The sequence below is a fragment of the Passer domesticus genome, chromosome 10 (genome assembly GCF_036417665.1).
Source record: "Passer domesticus isolate bPasDom1 chromosome 10, bPasDom1.hap1, whole genome shotgun sequence".
NCBI lineage: Eukaryota > Metazoa > Chordata > Aves > Passeriformes > Passeridae > Passer > Passer domesticus.
In genome coordinates this window covers 22,322,148-22,347,268 of record NC_087483.1, presented here as the reverse complement: position 1 = coordinate 22,347,268, position 25,121 = coordinate 22,322,148, and the positions used below count along the sequence as shown (strand labels likewise).

Here is a 25,121-nt window from a genome sequence, read left to right as displayed (position 1 = left end):
ACTGCCCTGGGTGACAGCTGCCTCAGTAGAAAATAGCGCCAGAAGCCGTGGAAATCAGCAGGCAGCTTACCTACTTAGCTTTCGGTAGGCGCCTCCGCACCGGGGTGCGTGGAGAGGGTTTGCGCTCTGCCAAACTGAGAACCCCTCTAAGGCCGAGGCCGCCGGTACGGAGGCCAGGCAGGGGAGGTCTGGCCCGCCCCGGCCCGCCCCGGCAGCGACAGCCCCGCTGCCGCGGCCGGCCGAGCGCCCCGGGCGGGCGGGCTCCGGGCGGACCCCGGGCAGGCCGGGGCTGCGCGGCGGCGCGGGCGGGGGAGGGAGCGGCCGCAAGATGGCGGCTCGGCGGCCGCCGCGCGGGGGGCGGCCCGGGCCCGGCGGGTCTCCGCCGCCGCCTTGGCCCCGGGGGATCCCCCGCGCTCGGAGCCGCCTCCCCTGGAGCACGAGAGCGGAACGAGCTCCGGCCGCTCCCGGGGCGGCCCTCGTGGCTGCCCAGCTGCCCGCAGCCGGCGCTGCCCCCGCGGACGGCAGGCCCGGCAGGGTGACCCCGTTATCGGCCCGAGCCAGCGTCACCTGCAGCTCGGCGGGCCCGATAGCGGCGCTGGCTCCGGGCAGCCTGGCCCTGAACCTCCCACTCCCATCCCAACTTTCCCCGGCAGTCAGAGCGCTTAGAAATAAAAACCCCGTGTTCTCCACGTGCCATCGGTTCCACAGATCTGACCAGTCAGTAATTTCCCCAGTAAAAACTAAAAACTGCTAATGACCGAAGATTCTGTTGCAGAAAAGGAGGACGCAGCTTTCTCAAGGCCATCCCTTTGTACTGCAATTGAGGGCACAGCAGTTCCAGCTGTCCTTTGCCTAAGAACCAGCACAGATACTGCTGCAGCAGAGACAGCAAGTGTGAGTTCAGTGTGCCTCGTTCTCCCCTCCTGACCAGACTCCACCAGTTTGCCTCACTTGCTGAGTAGCGGCGATAGGTGTCCCACTGGGAGTAAGGCAGTATTCCTGACTGGTGCAATGTCGACCAGTCTGTGTGCTCAGTAGCTTCCCATTCCAAACTTCCAACAAAAAACCTCACAAGTACTAAAAAAAACTTGCAAGGAACTTCCAGGGAAAATACCAAACATACAAAACCCAAAACTTCTTTCCCTTTCAGATAACATCCAAAAAAGACCAAAACAGAATGGAAAATTATCTCAACCAAAAAAGATGTATGTGATTGACAATTTATGAAGTGTTGTGTCAGATTTCAATTTTTTCCATAGTCAGTTCTGTTCACAAGATTACTGTTGAAATGCTTACCAGAAACTTACATAGCAAGAGCAGCAATATAACAGAAATAATACTTAAGGGAATTAATTGGAAGTCTAGTTAAGAATATCCTGTAAAGAATGCAGACAGGGACAGAAACTTGTGGGGATAAACACAGCTGTTAGAAACTTTTAGAAAGTACTATATTGTTGATATCATAGCTCTGCTTTAAATTTAATTTAAATATACTGATGCTTAATTTTTGTCTTTCTGTACTAGTAGTGTATACACTTACTAGAACCTCAGCTGACATGAAGCAGCAGTGTCAGTGCTTGACTCCTCACTGCCTCTCATTCCTGTCTACATCCTGTCCCAACTCTGGGTCAACACAGCCCAAGCAAAAGATCAGCAAGGTATTATTCTAAAGCTGTGCCAAGGTTTATTATGTATGTTTACAGCTGGAAAGTGGTGCAGCTTGTTGGGTAACACTCACCCACTGGTAACGTTAGGGTGAGACTTTGTTTTGATGCAAACACTAATAAAGAAGACTTTTGTTAATTTTTTCACTGTTGAAGTTTCTGTGTTTGGCACCTGACAAAGAGCACTTTCAGACTGATTTGGGTTTGGAAATACAGTATAATAAGGCCTTTCTGATTTTTTGGCTTTCTGTCATTTGTTCTTTCCTATAGAAATGACACCTTAGAGGGACATGCTCTGGGGAGTAGCAAGGGAGATTTACCAGACCATAAAAAGAGCTCCTGGTAAAAATGTATGCCTTCCCTTCTCTTGAATGCATTTTCCCCCTTTGAAAAGATGATTAGTGATTTAGCATTTAATAAAGTATTTAAAATAGAAGAATCCTTCAGCTGTTTGAAAAGAGCATACATTTGGCTGGATAGGCTGCTCATTGACTGCTATTGATATCCACCAACCACCAGGCTGACTTCCCAAGGGATCAGCAGAAACAGGACAGAGCTCTGCTTCCACCTCAGCTCTGGCATACACAGTGTGCTAAATCAAGTAAGCACACTTGACCCGAGTCTTGTGTCTTCTTTTGGGGAACACAAACAAATTAAAAGTGTAATATTCAAAAAAGTAAATAGTAAAGGACCTCAAAACCCTGAAAAAGTAAAATACTTTAAAGTATGAAAATGTAGCATCAAAGGCATGTGAAAAGGTACAATAAAATTATTACAGCTGCTGTCTAAATACATGAAGTAAAAGTATATAAATAGGACTTATAGATTTTAATCTTTATAGGACTTGCAGATTTTAATCTTTTTAAGCACATTATAAGCAGCCTAGCAACTATCTCTCGTTGACATGCAGCCTCTTCTGAGATGAACAGAGAAGAACACTAGGGTCTTATCCCTTGCTCTGTTAAGAAACATGAAATCAATATTAACCAGACTGTACCACCAGAACAGCACTGTCAATAACTCAAGCACCAGACCAGTTCTCCACTTGGTTAGGTAAAGTTAGGAACACGGTTTCCTGGCTTTTTTCAGTCTGGATAATTAGCAATGATAAGTTAATGTTGAAGTCAAGAAACCTTTCTAATGCAGTATTCAATATACAGGATACTTCTGACCATATCCAAAGACCATACAAAGTCCTGCTTCCCAGAACAGCAAAGGACAGTATTTTCTCACTGTTTGACACCTCCTCTCTGCTCCCTCAACACTTAATCAAAGCTCCATAGGCGCTTTCTTTGAGCCACATTTTCTCTGTCCTTGAACATCCCCTTATGTTCCATGGAACATCTTTCTGTTCCAACATCCTGCCTTTACTATAGAGTTTAATTTCTTTTTCCTTGTAAGATCTCTGTAAACTAAGGGTGACAGCCATGGACATCAATTCTCATGGAGTTTCACATGAGAAGTTTCATCCCACAGAAGTATCAAAAAGTTCCCATGCGTTAATTAAACACCCAAACATAACTATACCTACAGGTAAAACAGTGCAAATAATGAATGGGGAGGGCAAGTTTTTGTGTACAACCTCCTGGGAGGACAGGTTTATAGAGTCCATCAGCTCTTGATCACAGCTACCCTCTCCCACTGGCAACTCAGCTCTGGCAGTTGAACTGTGCATCACAGAAAACACATTACCTGCCATTGCAAAGCCAAGCTTTCCAAAAGCCACTAAACAAACACAAAACTGAAAGTTGTCCTCAAAATTTTAATTCAATCCTCTTGAGCATTCCCGTAACACAACATAACATTGTATAATCATTAACTACTCTCTCCCTTGATTTTTGTTGTTTTTCACTCAAATTGGATATTTCCATCCACTTAGGTGCCACCAAAGTAGTCAACAGATGATATGGGAGACAATTTCTTCTTTTTGATCTGGGCAGCAGCTTAACCAATGCAAAGCAGCTGGAGCAACCATTACATGAGTCGTGCTGTGGCTTTCATCATACTCATTTCCCTGCAACAATTACACGTAGGCAGGCTGGGCCCACCCAGGAACTGCGAGAGGTTCACTCTCTCAGTGGGAGCAGGTGTCAGACAATGTCCCTTTCAAAAACTGGCAGTGACCACATAAAACCATTTTACAAAGGCTTACAACTGAGCCAGTTTGGAAAGGTTCTCTGGAAAGTCACAAATGCATCTTTGTACTGGGTGTGAAGGCTACTTCACTGGTAAACTCAAGCACTTGTTGCAAAACCTGAAATGATGGGGTATTCTAAAGAAAAGCAGTCAAGAATTTACTGTAAGCAAGTACATTTCTCCAGTTTGTTTCTGAAAATACTAAAATTGGATTTTTAATTTATTTTTTTTCTGGAGAACTAGCATGGAAGTTATAGTCAAATTGTTAGGGTGTGGTGATGACTGAAAGACAACCTTGCCTTACAACCTTTTGAAGCTCAGGTGAGCTTCAAAACAGCATTATTGATTAAAAATGTAGAAAATTTCTCTAAATAACCTCTCAGTAGGGTATTAGAAAACCATACCTTTTCCAACAATAGACAAAAAAAAGAATACAGAATGTGAGAAGACAAGAAAAATGTCAGCAAATGATCAGGATGAAATCTGTCTGGAAATTTACAGACAGCATTTTCAGACAGCTGCACACCTTGTTTTCAACAGCATGGAAAAATCCAAGTATCTTACCAACACAGGAATTGCAGCAATGGATAGAGACATTAGAACTTCTTAGGTAATCTCCTTATCAAGCACAGGAAAAATACTTCCTCAATGCTCCTTGGTTATTGACAATGAGCCACACAATATACGAATATTGGATTTACACCTACACACAATGTGGCTTTGTAACTCCAGTACTGGAAAAAATACCCTTTTCATACTGCTCATTGCTTAAGAAGTAAATGGATTATATAATGCACAAGGCAGGGACCCGTGCTTGACCTCTGTTAAATTTTCTTAGCTGACTCCATCCACAAATGCATGCCTAACTTTGGTTATCTAAAACTGTAGTTCAGCGGTCAGAAAGTTTGTTGGTTTGTGATGTCTGCTCTCCTACAGTTGTGCGTAGGGCATGCAGGAAGAACATGAAGTGCTATCAGTACCTAGATGTGTCTGGTCACTTACATTGACTCACATGGTTACTGGCAAATAAACTACACTGTACAATACACAGATGGTTGATGAAGCAGTTAAGCAACAAGGGAAACCTGAGGAAAATTAATCTGTAAACAGGAAATAGGCCCCTGGATTGTGCCTCTGGAGGGTGGTATCAAACAAAAAGCTTTGTCTCATGAAAGAATTTCTAAAACTTCTGAGGCTTAGACAGAAAAATCCAACACCTGAGAGAAATTCTGAGTGTCCTTAAAGCAATATAACACAGAGATGAGGAGAATGCCACATACTGTTACTCATAGGCTTGAAGCTTGTTAATACAGAAATTATGAGGGATGCACTGGATGTTTACATTCACCTCAGTTACCTTGGAACACTTTTGTAAAAGGTCTTCCTTCTTAAGAAAGCAATTTATCAGCTCATCTGTAATTTCGCAGTAGTCCACATCATTATCTGCATTGGTTACGGGAACTTAATTGGTATTTTTCATATAGCATCTTTTGTAATACAGTGTGTATGGCCAGGCTGGTTTTGAAACCATGTTTACTGTACTCCACTCATTCACTTCTACTTTGTTCTGTGGCTGAGACAATTTCCCAGAACTCAAGGTACAATTATAGCCTTCAAAATACTGCCTCTGCCAAAGGAAAATACATGAAGCTAGTACAGACAAATTGCAGAAAGTCAAACTAAGACTTTAGCAATAATTATGTATGTTCAGATGTGTTGAAATAGACTGCTTTAGAAATTAAGCTCAGTAAACCTTGTGCATGGTGAAATTCATCTCTCTAAAGCAAAAAATAAAGAAATGTTCAAATTAAATTACATAGAATTAAATAAAGTTCAGAATAACCCCATTTGATTTTAACACTCGAAGTTTTTTTCTGAAATTGCTTTCAGAGGAGACAAAACAAGGTTGGAGAGACCTCCTAAACATACAAATTCCATCCTTATTGCTAAGGCATCAACATTTTACTTGGCTCAGCAAGAAGGTACGTGTGCTAAACTCAAATGCAAGTACTCAAAAATTAGCTACATAGTTAACCAGACCAACTGGGGAAAAATATGCAAAAGTCAAAGAAAAAAAAATCACTATTTTTACTTACAGATTACAAATGCTTTAGCTGGAAAATCATTATTAAGTTTTGTCCATTTGCCTCATATTATGGTTAGAGCTGTATCTACTGTACATAGACACTTAAAATATTAAATACTTTTATAATATTTATATTATAGTATTTTCACATACTAACAGCATGTGGTGAAATTATTAAGAACAGGGCATAAGAGTTACAGCTCTTCCTCAACCTAAGAAAACCTTTTCACTCATTTTGGTATAGGCAACATATTACTTACATGTTCTCAGTACTCTGAGTGCTCAGTCACTGGAAGACTACTCAAATTTGTCCTGAATCCTCAAAAACCCCAACCAAAAAAACCAATAAAAATCAGGAGAGCTATTAGCGCTACACACAAGTTAGCAGATGCTGCTAAGGAAAACCATTAAACCTTTTTGCTCAGGAAAACCATTTAAAAGCAAGCTGCAGTGCTTAAATAAGCTGCTTCTGGTGTGTGACCTGCTGCAGCTGTTGCTTATTCAGCAAGAAACTGATTAGTTAGTAAAGAAATCCCACCAAATATACCACCTCCCACCCCATTCCCCCCCAATCCTAAAAAACCCCAGCAAACCTACCAAACAACCAACAAAACCTATTTTGGTATCACAAATTAAAAACTTTGGAAATATTTTCAGAATGTTACCCACATCTCTATAAAGTATCTCCATCTATTAAATTTCCACTTGTGGTCACACCATATCCCACCATTTTGCAAGACACTATTTATTACTTACACAAATACAGCTTAAATGTTGTCCATCAAATGTATAGATTGAAGTGTATTGCCTCTTGTGATAGAAATCCAATAGGTTTTTGTTTATTTATTTCATATTCATTTCACCACTACTACCCCACTAAATCCTTCCTGCTACTGTCACAGACCTGTATTAACAAGCCCTCTTGTTCTTGAATTCTCCAGCAGAAAGCTACTGCACCTTCTCCTCATTGTGTTCAGCAGTTTGTCACTACATTTAAATTAATGGCCAACAACAACACAAAAAACTTCCTTTCCTAACTATTTGAGTAAGGACTGATTTTAAGACTGCAATATTGACAGAGTAGCTTCCTTACAGCTGCTACTTCCACTTGGCATTTTCAATTTAAAAAGGTATTTTGTTTTAATTCTTAGCTCCTTTTCCAGCCGCAGTTAAACATTATTAGCTAAAGACTTGATTTATTTAGGTCTAACAGCGTGCTGCTTTCTGTTGAACTGCAATGCAGTAGTCAGGTGTATTATTCTGTTGCATCATTTTAATGCCAACACAGGAATTTGGCTCGCCCAAGAGCTGTGTAACTGCATGAAGAGTCAGGCCGGATGCAGCTGGGGCGAAATCGCGGTGGTGAAACAGCGGCAGCGTTCCCGCAGCGCTGCAGGGCGCGCAGCCTCCCGCAGGAGCGGTCCGGGCTGCAGGGACCTGCACCCTCAGCGGGCCGGGACAGCTCTGGCCGGCTGGGCTGGGGAGCAGGGCGGACGAGGCGCGGTGGTGCCGGCCGTGGAGCGGCGCTGGACGTGCCCGCTGCCCGTGCCCGCTCCCACGGGACGCGGCCACGGCGACACCGCGCGGCAGCACCGGCACCGAGAGACCTGCCGGGCTGCGGCTGCACCGCACCGCTTCCCACCTGCTCGGCTGAAAAACAAACACACACGCAAGGCGTCTCGTTTTCTGGTGCGTGCCTGGACGTGGACTAGACACGTTCCCAGTTAAAAAATATATTTTCAATTCCTCCCCTTGCTCACAAGTGGCCATATGTATATAAGAGAGGGAGGAATGACGGTTCTGGCACATACGGTAATACTCCTATAGCACACAGCAGGGTATTGTTTCTAAATCGGCAATAAACTGGAGCAAACACGCCAGCCCCCCAGTTGACTGGCACTTGGATGAAAGCACAGCAGCAGTCCTGCAGGCACAGCTCGGGAGATGAAAGTATCTATTTAGAGGAAAGGATCATGTATCTGTCTGATTTCAAAGAAAGACTCTCAGGTTTCATAAGGCACCCAAGCTCCTGGTCAAATAGCAGAAGTGAAAGTTTCTGTTTTAAGTAAGGAGGGGAAAAAACGTCAACAGAAGGATTTCAGCAGTTTGCAGTGAGGGCTGGTTTTGAGACAGCACAGAAAGTACTGATGGGCTCTGCAGTCCCTGACAAACATCACAATGCTGTTATCTACAGGTACACTAGTTCCAGTATCAAAATACCTACAACAGGCTGGGGTTTCAGCCTGGACCTTCATCCACAGCCTTTACCTTGCTCTCGTCAAAGTGCTCTGATTTCTTCAGCCGCCTTTGGCTCTCATGGCTTGCTAGTGCTCAGCCTTCAGATGCAGGGGCTCTGCTGCTCCACAGGACACACGGGGGCTCACCAGTAACTCTGAATTTACTAAAATTTCTGCTAGAAAGGAGAAGGACAGGAATGACTCATTTTCACATCCCTGTATACATGAATGCTTCCTTCAAGTTGGGTTACACCCAACACCCACTGTTTAAGCAGCCATCTTTGCATGAATACAAAAACATTTTCAGAAAGGAACTGATTACAGGCCTTCGTGTACACTGTTCACACCAGGTTGGAGCCAAACTTTTTTTGCACACAGGCACATGCAAAAGGTAGCCAAAGTGGTGCCCTTTGGGAAGGGCATTGCACAGTGATAAAGCTCTGCCCCAACTACAGGGAGAGATCACCAGTTCCTGTTTTGCAGAGAGAAAGGATGGACAGCAACCAACAGCCCCCTCTCTGTCCACTTTAACTTAGAGATGCTTAGCAGAGGCATCTCCTGTGTTCTAGCAAAAAAAGAAAAAATAAATAAATAACAAGAAGAATCCCATTTTGAAAAGGAGAAATGTATTTATGTAGGCTAAATCTCAGCATTCTTGAAGAAAAAGCTTTTTTATTTGCAGGAAAATGAAGAGTGGTAAAAACAAGGAAGAAACATGATGGGAATGATAAGAGCCTTACTGCAGAATCATACAGACAGCTTTCATGATAGATTGCTATTTTACATTTTGAATATAGCTTTTGCTGAAGTCATGTATCTTAAACCACGAATTTGTTTTAGGATTAAAGAAGAGATTATCTGATGTTGTTCAGTAGACACAAAGTAATGTTAGCAGCAACCACCCAATTTATTCTCTATGTTTAATCAAAATATTTTTGTGCCAGTCATTCTTTCCTCAGGATTGTTTCTGCACCTGGACTGTTGTTCAAATCTTTAGATAGGTTAAGAGCTTGATTGCCAATGATCTATTTCATTAGTTAACCTAAATAATACATTGGGTGTTTTACAGAGATATATGGGCCAATATTTAGTTCTGAAATCAGTAATTTGCTGGGACTAAGTTACTATGCTCAGTGTAAAATGGAGTCAGACAGGGTGAGAGGGCAGAGGGGGCAGCCTGTGCACAGGAGGCAGGAAGGTCACTGGAAACTGCTGAGCCACGATCAAAGGAGTTGCATATTTATGTGTGTGCACATGAGCATTCCTGCAACTGCAGGGAGCAGTCAGAACTGTTTTACAGGGTAGCCCATGGGTTTCTTTTAAATCAACAGCATTTTTTGAGTTAAATGAAGGAAGGACGATGTTGTGGTTATGACAAGGTCACAGAATGCTCAGCTCAGTTCCCTCTTTCTGAAGCCAAGCAAGCAATTTGATTTCTTGAAAACCAGGAAAAACCACGATTTCTTTGGTAAAACATGCAAGAGACAGTCCTATTAGCTGATGATCAGATTCATTTTCATACCTCTGTGTTCTCTTTCAAGGCTATTGCCGCTGAGATCTGCAAAGGTCTCAGCCTGCTGAGCCAGCTCCTTTACAGCTCACCAGCTTCCCCCCACTCTCCATCATGGTTCCTCTGTTTCTACAGCCCAGGCACCAGGATGCTGGGTCTGCAGGCTACACAAGGCTTGGTGGTCTTCTAAGAAAGCAGTCTTTGTCTCAGTCAGTCTATAAAATGAAGGTATCAACAAGCAGTCCCCAGAGATGTCAAAGGATCCTCAACCTGCATGAGAGTAAACCTGTTGCTTAACTGTTTGCAAGATAGATGAATTATAGTAGAGAGCTTTTTAGCTTTCTAAATGACCGTTCTAACTTCTGAGGAGAAGCTGGAAGTGCAGCCTGAATTTGAACCTCCTGTGGACTTTTATCAAAGGGTCTTTCTTTGAACCTGGTCCAAATTATCTGAGAAGTTTAACACCTATGATAAAGAACAGGGCTCCAAAGTCAAAAGGAAGATTTAATTTGTTTCTTACTCTCTGGAAGCTTTCTGCCTTATGAGTGGAGACACAACAAATAAAAATCTACACTTACCTACAGTGATTTTCCATGTCATCTTCCCCTGGCAAGTGCCTAGCTTGCCCTGCCAAGAGCCAATGGCCACACCTCACCCAACAGCAACTTACAAGTACAGCATCACAAACCACTGGTTTTCAATCATTCTTTATCCTAAAGTAAACTCATTATTTCTCCTTATCTGCAGGTGTCCTTCATTGTATGTATGGCCAAAGTCCTCTGAGAATTGCTGCTGTGCTGCTGCCCAATGGCAGACATGAGGGGAGGGGAACAGCTCACCCCAGCTGCTGCCAGGCTCACTGCTATGCTCCTGCTAAAGCCAAAAAGTGCTTTTGTCAAAGAAGTAACTGTGTTTGTCCTCAATGTAACAATCTGCACCACCAATTAAATAAAAGTAAAATTTATTTGGTATAGGACAGAAAAATAAGAACAAAATCACTTACAAAATAAATGTTAAGCAAAAAAATTCACAGAACTAGATTAATATGTTATAAAAAGCTCAAACTTTAAGAATCTGATAGAAATACTACTTTTTGCTCAGCCTGTTTTATGCTTCCCTCCCTCTTGTGTGGCTTTGGAAGTCCAAATTTAGATGTCTTCTTTATGTAAACTAATGCATGTCTTCTGCATGCATTAGTTTACACAAAGGAATATTTACCACAGACAAACTGTATTTCAAAATGGCAACATACATAAAAGGTTACTCCCTTAAGACATGCAGTTTCCATCTTTGCTTTTTACATCTCCATACCTACCTGCTGCATACTCACTGGGACCATACACACATGCCCTGCTTCTGCCTGAGTTATTCCAATACTCCCCTCTTTGCCGATGCTCCAGTTTAGATTTTAACTGAATGGTCCAAACACATCCATCTTGCAGGCTACAAGATCCCTGTTTTCTTCCCGTGTATATGAAGAACCATTCCATGAATTTACCCTTTAAGTGCTCCTGGATATCTTAGGTGAGAGATTCTCCTTATTTTCTGCTGAATCTTTGAAAGATGAAAGCTCACACAATCTGTGTTACATGGAGTCAATGTACCGCTGTATCAGGTTGTTGCACCCAGCTGTGAGATGAAGGTGTTCACACCACTGCCACGTGGAGCTCTAAAGTGCACTTTTTATACCGTATTTTTTACTCTGTACTGGTAACAACAATTCAGCCAGTTGGCTTTTATTTCCTTGAGCAATCTTCTCTCTTCCAGTGTCCTGTGGCCAAGGGGACCTCTCTAGGTCTCTCAACATTTGACATTCTGCTTAAAGTAATCTGTTTGATCAGTCATCTTCATTCTTTACCTCCAATACAAAAAGTACCCTTCCTATTTCCATACTTCTGTACAGAAGATTGTTGTGTTACAATACATGTGATGCATTATAGCAGTTTAGCTCCTTTATCCCCTGCTCCAACACAGATCTACTTCTACAAGTATCATGCAAACAGCTGATGCTGCAAGGAGAAACTACTGCTCAGTTTTTTAACTGACAATATAAGGAACTTCTTTCACAGTGCTGTCTTGCAGAAAAGAAAAAAAAAAAAACCCTTATGATTCTTTTAGTGTTGGGAAATGCTGGCTTTTCAACAAGAACTTTGCCATGTTATTTATTTCATTTATAGAAATATACACTTCCTGAATCACAAGCTGAGTTTCCTTTAACAACGCTGAACATTCATCACTGTGACCTCTTTTCCCAATGGCTGGTGCAGAAAGTTATAACAAACATAACACATGCTTTTCTTTCAAAAATATAGAACAGAAATTATTTTTACATGGTACAAAAGTTACTCTCATTTTATTTATGGAGTTGAATTAGACAGAAATGAACATCCATGGCTGTTGTCACACAGTGCAAGCCTCAGTGGTAACATAAAAAGATAGGTTGAGGTGTGAGGGTTTATAATACAATGCCATTGAAACAAACCCAGCAAATCTTACATGCAAGCAGTGAATCAAATTTACTTCTGTAACCTATGCAACCACACTGACTGAAGTCAGCTGGGCTGTGTGGACAGCAGCATCAGACACTGATTTTGGGACAGGTCTGAATTTTGAGAGCAATACCAGCAATTGATTGTGAAGCCAACCAGTGCCCACACACACCTCACCTACACACTGATCCAGTGGCTTCTCCATACACTGAGCTCCACCTGGAGTTAGCAGACTGAGCACACAACAACAGCAGGGCTTGGCTCAAACACTGTAAAATGCTACTGTTGGCACTATTTAGTTAGGACCTGGAAGAGCAATGTCTATTAATTCTTCTAATAAGACACAGAAAACTTGAATAAAAAATTCCTAAGGCACCATTTGATTCAACCTGTTTTGTATTATTCTTTTTTAACATTTCATAGTGAAATAAATACTTTAATACTGATCATATTGTAAATAGCTACTGCTACGTGAAGCAATATATTGAATGATAAAATGCTGCATTGTTCTGGAATATATCTAGGGACTTTTACAGCAAAACACATAAATGGAAATGCTCTTGTTATGTGAAAAAAATGCCCCTTTCTGCAATATCAAGCTATTTTACATGTATGACAAACATCTATTCTGAAGAGGTTTCTAGAGTAAAAAATAATTGCTAAAACCTAAGCAGCTCAGGATTCTTGGCTTGTTAACTGGGGGCTTTTACACAGCACATTTTAAAGTGAAACTGAAGCTGGTTTTCCAAGTCTTTGGTAGTGGTCCAGATTTCTGGTCAGAAAATCTTGCTGAAACAATCAAATGCAGGATCTTTTGAATGATACAGAGTATTGGTAGAACACTGGGCAGCGTTTTAATTGACTTACCAAAGTAAAACAGTCATGTTGGAAGCAGGTAAGTTATAAAAAAGATATAATTTCTGGAGGGTTGGGTGGGTTTTTTTGGCTGCATAGCTATTTGGATATTAACAAGGATTTGGCAAGTCAAGATACTGAAAATATTGTATTCTTAAATTCAAACTATTGTTCCTTAGAAAGGTATTAAGTGCTTCAGTTTTAAAACATGAATACAATAATTTATCCTTTACGTTATTAGCCTAAAAATCTTATTTGGACTTCTGTTCACAAAATAATATCCCAAAGAGACAGGCACTTTAAGTGACATCCATAAAATACATATACAAATTCAGCATTGTGCCAGGTTTGATCCCAAGGTGCACATGTCACATGGAGGTCCCACCAGTATCTGTTTGAGGAACTCTTACAGCCACGACCCTGCAACTGGATGTAGATACATCCCTGCGCCTGCGCATTTAATTGCAGGTTCAAGACCATAAACAATAACTAAAAATAGGTCATTCGATACAAAAATGTAAAAAACAAGTACATAATCAAATGCTGTCACAGCTAACAAGATGTTGTAAACAAACACTGAAAAGACCAAATGAAATTTGATCTGGCCAAATCCAACCCTAGTCTCACCCCCTTCAATGTGATGTCCAGGCTGAAAGCCGATCTGCCCCTCCCTGGTCACAGAAGAGCAAAAAGCCCTATTCACAGACATTTCAGCAGGGTCCAGACTCTTTTTGGCTGAATTCCCTAGATTTGCAAGGACTGACCTCATTCTAGCCACAGAGTGTACTTAGGATGATATCTCCCATGCTAGAGAAACATTTTCTTAACCTACATGACTAGTTTCTATGTTTTATTTCGGGTTTTTTTTGAGCAACACCCTGTGAAGCACAGCTGCTGACACAGGCTTGGTAGGGATCCCAAGGAAAACACTGAAGAAACATACTGCTGATGAGACTGAGAGGACAGTTTTCAGACATCCAATTAATAAAGAGCTATCATTCACCAATATTTCAAATCCAGAATTATAATCTTCCTCTAATTTCCAAAGGCATTTTATACACACTTAGACCCACTTGTAAAATTAACTCATACAATGAGCTATTTTCTCATACACAAAATTCAAAAGCCATTAAACATATTAACCACTTGCCACAGTGTTAGAATACTTTACTCTTTCTTTTATCCATAAACCTTGCAGCTCTCTGTAGAGACTCCTTTCAGCAAAGTTTGAAAAGACAAGCTTCATGGCCAACTCAGAAGACCAAATCTTTCCATTTCTCTTGAACAAGTGCAGACAGCAAATTCTGAATGCTTCCACTTGAATGTACAAACCCTGGACCCCCCTCACAACATCAAAGGGCTTTCACTGAGGAATGTTTTTGACCTCAGCTGCTCTACCATCATGAAAGTCAAACACAAGCTCTCTCAGACTTGTGACCTAAGTGCCAAGAAGCTTTTTAAGTCAAACCCCATCATTTAGTTGTACCAAAGAACCAAGTGGAAAGCAGTCTGTAGAGCACTGGCATTAGTGATGCTTTACAGGAGGAGCCTGCAACTGCAATAATTGCTGCGTTTACACTCAGACTACCTTCTGAGGACTGTTCACATGCACTGTCAGGCAGAGGGCATAACAGTAATCCAAGGCACGGATGACATGATGCGGGCTGGTCCACATAAGTGTAGGAGAGAATTAGGTCACAGACCACATAACACTATTTAAAAAATAGGAAAGAGGGTTAAAAATATATATATTTTTTTATGCTGATGAATTCTTCATTTGTGCTTTTCTTTGGAAGATTCTCTGCAGATAAAAACAAGGCCAGGGACACTCCATCCTCGAGGCATTGCTTAAGATTTGCTTGACTAAGCAGAAGTAAAAAAGTTAAAGATGAACTCTTTGTCACCATGTAGTAGGTCTATGGCTTGCAGAAGCAGATAGGCTGAGTTAGGCAAGCAAAGAAGGATCCAGGGGACTCTTGGCTACACTTTTTAGCCAGCAACTGTTTTTTAAAACTTCATACTTTATCATTAAAATAATACAGCTACTGTACCCGAAGTGAACGAAACAGCTTTGTTCAAGCTCTATCAAATTCAAAGCCAGACTTCCCATGGAGCTCTCCAGGGGACAGGGTTGGGCATGGTAAGCATGACACATGTATGTTCTGTAGGGTCCACAAAATGCCTGCAGTTTAAGCAAATAAAATTCAGAGCTTTGAGCAACTTTAGTCCATAAGCCACATCTATTACTTCTGTAATAGAGACTGAAGTTTGTTCCAGCTGACAAGCCAAAGTGGAAATCAATCATGACAGACAACTTTCCAGTCATGTGGACAGGAGAGCGGACTCGAAGGAAACTTGAGAACAGATGTCACCCAAGGATGGGCCAGGACCCATTTCACCTTGGTATAGGCGGGAGTGGGGGGGCACCTCTTTCTTTTCGGACAGAGCCACCTAGAAGAGAAAGAAGGGTTTTTTCTGTTACTCCTCCTGGAATACTCCTTCTTTTGAATTATTAGTAAATAATTCAGTAACTGGTGAAGATCTACTAATTTTCATGCCTGGCCATTAAAAAAAACCAAACAACCCAACAGGTCTTTGTAGAGTTTCTGGTTAGTTTATTAAACAACATCAGAACTTCAAACACTGTAAAATAACGTTTTTAACTAATGCTATCCCTAATGCCTGAAAAACATATGTATTTTGGTCCATTTTCCCCTTCCCAAAACAGACTGATAGTTCTTGTTAGCCTTACTGATTTATGTGAACACCCAACTTCTCAGTGCTACTTGCAATACATGCAATCTCAACAAAAAGTGGCAAGCTCTAAACACAGTAAAATTTCAATGCTCTTAATGTTTTTTTCTCTATGAAAATTTTCATAGCAAACTCACACAAGGAAACAAAAAATGTGTCTGTTACTTTGCCTTCCTTTGTGGACTAATACAAATGGGGTGAAAGCTAACAGGGCAAAGTGAACAGTCAGAGACCAACAGGAATCTCTGCTTCAAACCAAAACATCATCTGGAAGCAGGAGAGAAGCATCTGCATATACAGACGATTACAGGATAACTATGAGCCACCAATGTCACTGGTTGTGAAAGAAGTAATTGATCCTTGGGTGTATCAGGCAAAATACCACTAAAAAAGTTTGGAAACATTCGTGCTGCTGTAGAAGACATGTTAGAAACCTGAGCTGGAACAGCATGTAACACAGATTGGAAAAGAAAAAACAAACAGAAGTGTATACCTAAGGAGATCTGATAATCAGAGAAGGTGGCTTGGAAGCAGAGTGTAGTACATCCAAATTTATTCAGCCCAGCAAAACAAAAACTGAGAGGAGGATATGACTGTTGTCTTAAAAAACATGAAGAGTTTAACACACAAGAAGAGAGGAAAACTAAACTCAAGGATGATGCTGGCACAAAAATAAGTTGTGTATGAATTTAGATGGGAAATGAGGAGAAAGTCCTGAGGGGTTTTGTGATTCTGGTTGCCTAGAGCAGAAGGGCTGACTATGATGGCAGAGTTGATCACTTACAGTACATGTTTCAACTTAAAAAACAAACAATTCCCCACTCAAAATGTTTTAGAGGGCTTGTACCTATGAACTTGCATTTAGCTTTTCCTGTGTGGTGAGGAAGGATGACCAGATTGTTAGCCTGAGAACTCTGGAAACCTCAGCATCCAGACTCTTCCCCATGCACACTGGTTTTAGGACAATACACTGAAATTCCAACTTACCTCTACTGTCATTTCTTGCTAGTTTACTGGGATAACTTCTGTTCATGGGTACGTATGGCTCTGGAGGTGGCAAATCAGATATCGGATGAAAAGAAAATCTGCTTTCCCATTCATCTGAAAAACATCCCATGCAATTTACTCATTAGTTTTCTGACATAGCTTAGGAAAGTCAATTGACACTGACATCATGTTTAATGCATGTTTTAAATTGCAAAATGCTTACACAGCTGCATACTAAACCAGCATTCTCTTAAGAAGTCAGGGAAGATGATGCTTTAGGTTAATTTGGGAATGAAAATTTCTATCAAATCAATCATTTTGCCAATTTAATGCAAAATTACAGATCAGGAAAACAGCCAAAATTCCACTAAAATAAGTCTTACTCTCCCTTCCATGTACAACAGATCTGCTTTTTTAGCAGACATACACACACACATATATATATATGTGCTACCAGAACTGCCTCGTTTCTCCTATTTCAGAACAGTATTTTGTTCCTGGTACAGAATTTACCAATATTCAAGTGTCATTGATATACCAAGCTCAAAAGCATGATTAAAAGCACACTCCTATAAGAATTGTTTTTTTTTCTCTTAATCTTTATACTGGAAGAAGAAAAATACCCATTATGCCAGATGTTATGACAGAAAATCCTGTATATAACTAGTGTCAAAAATAGAAAAATGTATCACTTGAAGCTGTATCTCTTCAGACTACAGGGGCCCTTTTGCTGTACTTACTGAGTCTATAGAATTCTAAATAAAGGAAGCATACAGGTTTCTTGATTGAAATAATAGGCAATGTTCCAAGAGCTCTGTTCTGCACCCGATTTTGAAAGCCTAAAGAAGAAAGTGTGGGCTAATTTAAACTTTGTCATTTCTTCACCTGCTTGCTTCAGGACTTTGCAACCATAACTTTGAGATATTGCTGTATTTTACTGCATAATGTAATGAACAGCTGAGTAAATTCTACCTGGCATTTGTCCATGTGGTTATTTGCTGGATCCAGTTTTCCTATGTTTACTTCCAACGGCTGCAATCAGAAACCAGTGTGTAAAGAAGCTGCATGTTCTGAACCCTGCAAATGACTTGTGTAGGAAGAAATATGCCTGTGATCCTTCTGCCTTACCTGATGTGTGAAGATGTTTCAGAAGTGTGAGCTATAGTTTCATTTTCTGTTTGCTTTTTTCTAACTTTATAAACGTCAGGAATACCAATTTTGGCCTCACATAATTAACTGAAGGATTTATCTGGTCTATGCAAATAGAAAACAATTAAAAAGAAAGGCATGACGAATCTTTAAAACACAGCAATCTTGGACCTCATCTTTTTAATAAACACTAGCAGAAATAGATACTTGACATTTTCAGCAATGTTCTGACAATCTCTTCCCTCATCTGTTTTTCAGCTTTCAGCTTTTGAGTCATCTAACTTGTTCCGACTTCCGAAGTGTCGGTGTAGCTGTGGCTTGAATGCATATTAGAGCCGAAACAATTCCCTTCCTTTTTTCAGGGTATTTTTCAAAGGGTTATTTTGGAGACTGTACTGATGACTTTACAATTCTGCTCTATGTATGGCATATTTATTCTGTTCTTACTTGCCGAGGTTAATTGAGACCCAAGCGACACCTCCTGTTGGTCAGAAATCAAAGGCTGGCACTAGAAACAAAGTCTCTATCCCAAACCTTTTTTAAAAAGCCACTACAGCTTTACTAGGGAGGGCAGAGAGCTGGCTCACCATCAGCTGGATCCTGGAAGCCGTTCCTGACGGCTGCGGAAGGCGGCGGCGGAGGCGGCGGCGCTGCCGAGGCCGGCCGGTCGGGGGGCAGCGGGGGTCGCGGGCCGCCCCTCTGGCTGTCCAGCCCTGCCCGGGAGGGCAGCTGCGGAGTGCTGGGCAAAGCCCTCGAGGCGCTGCCGTTCCTGCTGATGGGAGGAGGCGGCGGGAGCGGGCCTAAGGCAAGCAAGAAGCAAACACACACATGCTGTTAACTCCAGGGGTTACTCTGCCAGTGCAAAGCCACTGCCGGCACCCCAATGTTTCAGGACACTTGGCCCCAAGGGGGAATGGCCCTCAGCACCTACTTCCCTCCTTTCCAGGGCTCTCTAGGGATTTAGTGCTGATTTGCAGAGTACAGCTGAGAGGAGCAGCATACATCTAAACATAAACACACTGCAGCATCCACACTCCTATTCTCCTTAGCTACAGAAGCCTCTGTGAAGGTCCTGGAAGCTACTTTTAAACCACTCTAATTTAACAGTGGCCACAAGAAGCAGAAGTCACAGCTGGAATTCAGGGTGCTGTGGAGGTCCAGACTGTAACACATTTCCTTTTTATGGGCCACTGCAAGACAAGAGGACACGTAGCAGAAGACACCTGCTACCTTCAGAGGCTCTTTGTCCATAGGGGTGGTTCCTCTGGGTGTGTGGTGGCACATAGGGGAGCTCTGCCCAGGAGTGGCTTCGTTAAGCAGCAGCTCATCAGCTCACTCATCTATAAGCAAATGAGCTGCATGACAGGTTTTTCAGTAGTTGGAACATATCCATCTCCCTGTAAACTGGAAACAGACCTCACACACAGACTGGCATTTGCAGTGTTTCTGTATCTGTAACCGGCACAGATGTGGCAGGTCAAATACGAAGGCACAGTTTACATAACACAGACCTAGGGCTGTCCTGAGTGCAGGGAAAGGGTGCTTCTACAAGAAAAATAAATAAAGACAAGAAAGCTGCTTTTGCTAGGGAGACAAGTGCCCACGGTTAGGACACAAGAAGGTGAAGCAGAGGGTGTGGAGGGTTATGCATGTTCAAAAGTCTCACTACCTCTGTTTGGTGCAGTTGGGCAATTGACAATTATGTTAATTTTCAATAAATGCTTCCCTGTCTTGATGAAATCTATCTACAGACATGCACTTCAAGAAAGAGAGCAGTAGATATTGTGTCTCCACCAGAAAGCATTGAAACATTTCAAGAAGCATGCTGTACTTTGTGTATTTTTGCTCCCCTTCTTATTTTACAAATTACTGAAGTTTGCCTTCAGGGAATGGTTTCAAAGAATGAGAAGCATTCAGCAACTTTCAGAATAGTTTTGCTTGCTCTCTCTAAATCTAGCTAAACTCCATTGTCTATACTGAACTGCTGCAGAATAGGTGTATTTATGTTTAGAATGTACTGCTACAACTCCCTTCTTCTTACTGAGCCAGAACTGAGCCAGAAGAAAGTTAGGGCAGGTTTGCTAAAACCATCTGCCAAAGAAAAGGGTCAAGTAGGAAAGCACTGGTGAAAGTCAAGGCCACCACAGAACAAACTCTTGGAAGTGACTGAATAATTGCAGACACTCTCTGCAACTCTGATCCATCAATTTGGTCAGTTGTAATGGGATTTCTTTGATTTATTTACTGCAGGCTGCGCTAGTATTGTGCCATCCTCTGGGCTGGCAACCAGCTCCACAAAGCACAGTTATAGGGCCACTATTTTCTGTACAGCTGCTGCAGGTGTTGGAGCTCCAGACTGGTTCAAGGAGCTGGAAAGCAACATAGGTGTCTGTGGGAGCTCCCATGACATTCATTTCTATTGTCTAGGACTGGGCAGGCTAGAGACGATTTCTGAGTTTACTCCAAAGAATGAAATGAAAGGCAGTTCTATGGAGTTTGCCAGCACTATCTTCTGTGCAGTGCTTTTCTCCACCCTGATGTTACAGGGCTCAGTTGTGCCTAAATTTTCTCATCTCCAAAGGGCCAACTATCAGGAATCAGAGAGCTGAGATATGATGTAAAATTCTTAAAAGTTATGAACAACAGTTGTCACAGAGGACAAAATACAATATGAAATTGGTCAAAGGAGATGATTCCACTTTTAGTCTAATTTGATATCTACATACGGTAAGTAACAACACTTAGTCACGCTGTAACAAGTGCTATTACATTTAACAACTGTTGGCTAGGTCTTTTATTAAAGCTATTGTATTTGACTGTGTGTCTCTGAACACGTAGAAGGTCAGGTTCCACAAACCTCCGCTCGTGAGAACGCGACCATTAACTCACGCTGCCTGATTCAGGAAGTCAGATGCTGTCTTTACCAGAAGCTTCTTTGCATCAAAGAACGTAATGGGGAAATCCCCTTGCAACCCTCTTCAATTACAGTGACTATAATGAAAGTTACCAAGGTCTGTAAAAGTACACGTGAGCACACTGGTGATGCACTTGGACTTTCCTAAAGCCACCTTGACGTCCACAAACCCTCGCTTCGAACTGCAGAATTCCTAGTGCCTAAGAGGGATGTCATCCTGGGATGCGTTTGTTGTGCACGTGAAACTGGCGCGGGCATGGCCAAAGCACACTCTCCCCGTGCCACCTGTCCCGGCCAAAGCACCCTCTCCTTGTGCCACCTGTCCCGGCCAAAGCACCCTCTCCTTGTGCCACCTGTCCCGGCCAAAGCACCCTCTCCCCCTGCCACCTGTCCCGGCCAAAGCACCCTCTCCTTGTGCCACCTGTCCCGGCCAAAGCACCCTCTCCTTGTGCCCGCTCCCCACCTGAGCGGCCGGGCGGGTCTCTGACGGGCGGCGGCGGCCTCTCTCCGGGCGGCGGGGGCAGCGGTCCGGAGCGGCCCCCGCCGGGCGCCGGGCACGACCCCAGCGAGATGTTCCTCTGCGGCAGCCGCGGCATCTCGTCGCCGCCGGTGGGGGCGGGCGGGACGGGGGGCGGCCCCGGCCTGCTGGGGGGCAGCGGGGGCGCCGGGGCGCCGAGGGCGGGCCGGGGGGCGGCGGGCACGGGCGGTTTGCTGTTCTGCGGCGGCGGCAGGGACGCCTCCCGGGCGCTGGGCGGCCGGTGCCCGGCGGGGGGCGGCGGCGGGGGCGGCGGCTTGTCCTCGGCCGGCCGGCCCGGGGTGGGCGGCAGCGGCGGCCGGCCCGAGAAGGGGGACGCCGCGCCGGGGCCCGGCTGCCGGAGGGGCGCGGCCGAGCCCGAGCCCCGGCTGCCCGGGAAGGGCGGGGGAGACGGCCCCAGGCTGGGCTGCCGGCTCAGCCCCGGCACCGGCGGCGAGCCCCGGTTGTGCAGGCTGGAGGCGATGGGCCGGGGCGTGCTGGGCACCGGCGGCGGCGCCGCCTCGGGCTTCGAGCCGGCGTCGGGCCTGGGCGGCGGCACGCGGCTCCTCTGCGGGTCCGGGGCGGCGGTGCGCGGCCCCGAGGGCGGCCCCGGGAAGCGCGGCGGGCCGCCCGGCGGCGTGAAGGGCTTGGCGGCGGCGGAGCGGCCTCCGGGCGGCAGCACGGGCGGGCGGCCTGCCCCGGCGTCTGCGGACACAGGAGAGCGAGCATCAGCACCGTCCCACCACCCCTGCCCTGAGGCTCAGCCCCGACCCATTGGGAAACCACCCCAGAGTACCAGGTGACATCCTAATGTCGCTTATGAGGCGCGACTTAAGTGGCCACAAAGTAACACAAGTGATGCAGCCATCATACAGCAAGCAATAAAACGGGGAGGGAAGAAATGGTGAAGAACAAGTACCCAAACACCATCAATCTGAAAGCAAAGAAATCTTAGCTTTTCAATTACATTTAACAACAAAAGGTCATCAAAAAGCTCTTTTCAGCCCTTTCTAGTAGCTGTGATCTAAGGATGTAGTTGTGCACATCAGGAAGAAAGCAGCTGGGCTTGCAATTCACAAGTACTATTCTGTGATGCCAGGAACTTTTGTATCAATACAAGTTCCCAAAAATAGACTGTGACACAATAGAAAACACAAGCTCTGAGAGACTGTTTTGTACACATGTGCTGGAAAATTATGTTAGGCTATAAAATATGTAATATTTGTAACACTCTACAATCCCCATAACATAGTCCTTCTTCAACAAGTATGAAATCCTATGTCCTTGAACTTAAAAAACTTAGTGGCCCCAGATGTCCTTAGTTTAAATGGGCATGAGGCTTGGGGCAGCTGTTTTGTCAGCCAGAAGCACACTCTACACAAGCCTCCATCTGCAGTGTGTGTACCAGCCAGCTGGGATGCCTCATGCACTCCCTAAGCAGCAAATCATGCTGTTGTGGAGCTGACACAAGTACTTTCCATTTGGAAAGTAGATCCTTTTTCCTGGTGCACAAGAAAGCATTAGCATGGATCCTCCTCTGTTCCCCTCTTGTCCTGCACACCCAACAGCTAAGGCAGGATGTAATTTGCCTGACTGTAATTTGCTGGTAGCCATTCAACACTACCAAGATCTTTAGCTTTCATCAATAATGAGGAGGATGGGTGGAAAGGGAGTCTGGCTTCTCCCTCATAAAACCTCATAGTAAGAGTAAAGCAAGATTCAAGCTGAAAATTACATTTCCTAAGAGCCTAAGATATTTGATGTCTTCCTCAATCCCAGCAGGTAATTTATTGCAGTGCTATGAAGGTTTTAAGCAATGCCATTTTTTCAACCTGGAAATTCAAGGTCTTTCTTACCAGCATCTCGATTTGCAGTACATCTGAGCTTGGGCATTCCTGCTTGAAAAAGGCCACCAAGGCCAGGTGGTCCACCGCCACCGAAGCCACCACCACTGCCACCACCAAAACCCCCGCCGCCGCCACCTCCTCCAAAGCCACCACCGCCACCTCCACCAGATCCTTTGGGTTCTGTTGGGAAAAAAGATCCCCCATATTAGTGAAACAGGACTGATCCTGCAAAGTCACCTCTTTCATTAGAGTAATGCTTGTAGCTGGGGAAAAATGGATGGACTTCCAAAACACACAAGGTTTGGATCATCACAGCTACCATCATCACCACCAGCACTGCACCGTGGAGGAGCTGGTGCAGTAACCATAGCCTCTGTGTTTTATTATGCCATCATCACTTTAATCTGCTCTAGACTGGAGAGCAGAGCAAATTGCTGCAGAGAATTTGGAACTGAGCATGGATGGGACCTCTGAGAACATAACGTAGTCTATGTTAGCACCTTAGTTGCTTCTTCCCATTTCTTTGTACTTTTGCTCTCTTAGCCTTCCCCTACACTTCTCCACAAGCAGAGACAGGGCAATCTCATGGGAAAAAAGGGAAGGAAAGAAGAAGGCAGAAGGTCCCTCCTTTTGAAGGTGTCTCTGGGAATCACTGCTGTGAACGCACAGAACTCTCTCATTATTGATGATATTGCTACATATCTACTTATTTAAACAAAGCCTAGTAGCAAAGGAGATGTCATTTCTGTAGGTTCAGAAGTGCAGTGACAGGATCATTAGCTGTTAATGTTTACAATAGGCAGGAATTATTTAATCAGCCCTCCCCCTTTTCTAATGTCAATATTTCCTCTGTGACAACTGAGTTGCCAAAAGTAAAATGAAAGTGTTTCCACAACTACATTATACAGAAGAGCCTTATTCAGAGCATCACTGCAAAATCAGCAGGTGCACAGGCTGGAATATCTGTGGAGATCAGCTGTCAAATGCTGGGCCACATAGGTTAAGATCATTTGCTTAATTTCTTAGAATCCTGATTTTCATAAGTTTGGGTGCGTAAGAATTTCACCGACTTCAAAGTAATTAAAACCTGTGGATGAAAAGCACTTCTAAAAATTTCCCCAAGAAGAAAGGAAGAGTGTATCCATGGGGGAATGTTTCACATTATCCTTCTCTTTCTTAAGCATGTCAGCTCAGTTCAGCTGACTCAGATAGGGTGTGAACCTCTGGAGAAATGCTGCTACCATGGTTTAGTCTTTCATCATGATTTGTTAATTCATGTAAATAAGATAATAGGCTGCATCATTTTTATCTTACTGTTTACCCCCTCCTTTAATCCCCTTCAGCTCATTACTATAGCTAAAACACATAACTTCACATTCAGAGATAATCTTTAAAACCTGTAGCTGGTTGATTGCAGGACTGTATCTAATTTTTTAAAAATTATTTTTATTTGGTCACACTCCTCTGGGCATTTCCTTTTTTCGTCATCATGCTCCTATCACGGTCCAGCCTTTAACTGCATGGCCAAACCTAGACTGAGGTGTACCACATTTGCTTATCAGTCTGTAGAAGTCTTTTCTCCTCAGGAAATGAATGCTGTTCCCCTGTCAGCACAGGCCTGTGTTCCTCACTCTTCTCTTGCTTCTGTTCTGCATTCCCAATACTTTTGCTACTTCTCCAGCCTCCTCTTGGCACCTGCCAAGATATGCTGTGAGACACAGCAGCAGCACAGCTGGATAGAGACCTTATTTTCATTCAGGTAAGTAGAGTCACTGCCTTGTGCAGTACTGCTGGGCTATCTAAAAAGATAACACCCCTGAGTCACTCCAGGAGTGGCAAAACTGTGTGCAGCAGTGACACACAGGTAGAGCTGTAGCTTCTGGCTCTGGTTTTGCTCTAAGTGGTACTGGAGCCAATGGTGTCATGCCAGGCATGCATTTATTCTTATATTGTTTATGCAAAAGAAGAGTCTGAAATTC

The 25,121-nt window shown here is 43.5% G+C and overlaps 2 protein-coding genes across 10 annotated transcripts in view; both read right to left on the bottom strand.

Moving 5' to 3' along the window:
* GPR155 (G protein-coupled receptor 155) overlaps positions 1 to 9,902 on the bottom strand; it is a 36,478-nt gene extending 26,576 nt beyond the window's left edge. For 3 of the 8 annotated variants that reach the window (XR_010369200.1, XM_064434398.1, XM_064434399.1), the window contains exon 1: positions 71 to 314. The gene's annotated coding sequence lies outside the window, so the exon portion shown is untranslated. Of the gene's footprint in view, positions 1 to 70; positions 315 to 6,146; positions 6,301 to 8,154; positions 8,300 to 9,645 lie in introns of those variants that run through there. The other 5 variants (XM_064434396.1, XM_064434397.1, XR_010369199.1 and 2 more) reach the window with 5 other exon arrangements.
* Positions 9,903 to 10,577: 675 nt separating this feature from the next.
* Positions 10,578 to 25,121, bottom strand: part of WIPF1 (WAS/WASL interacting protein family member 1) — a 55,060-nt gene continuing 40,516 nt past the window's right edge. For both annotated transcript variants that reach the window (XM_064434401.1, XM_064434400.1), the window contains 5 exons: positions 23,152 to 23,322; positions 21,245 to 22,000; positions 18,455 to 18,667; positions 16,719 to 16,832; positions 10,578 to 15,428 (listed from right to left, as the gene is read on the bottom strand). In XM_064434401.1, the coding sequence (XP_064290471.1) occupies positions 15,373 to 15,428; positions 16,719 to 16,832; positions 18,455 to 18,667; positions 21,245 to 22,000; positions 23,152 to 23,322 (1,310 nt within the window). In that variant the 3' untranslated portion in view covers positions 10,578 to 15,372. The remainder of the gene's footprint in view (positions 15,429 to 16,718; positions 16,833 to 18,454; positions 18,668 to 21,244; positions 22,001 to 23,151; positions 23,323 to 25,121) is intronic.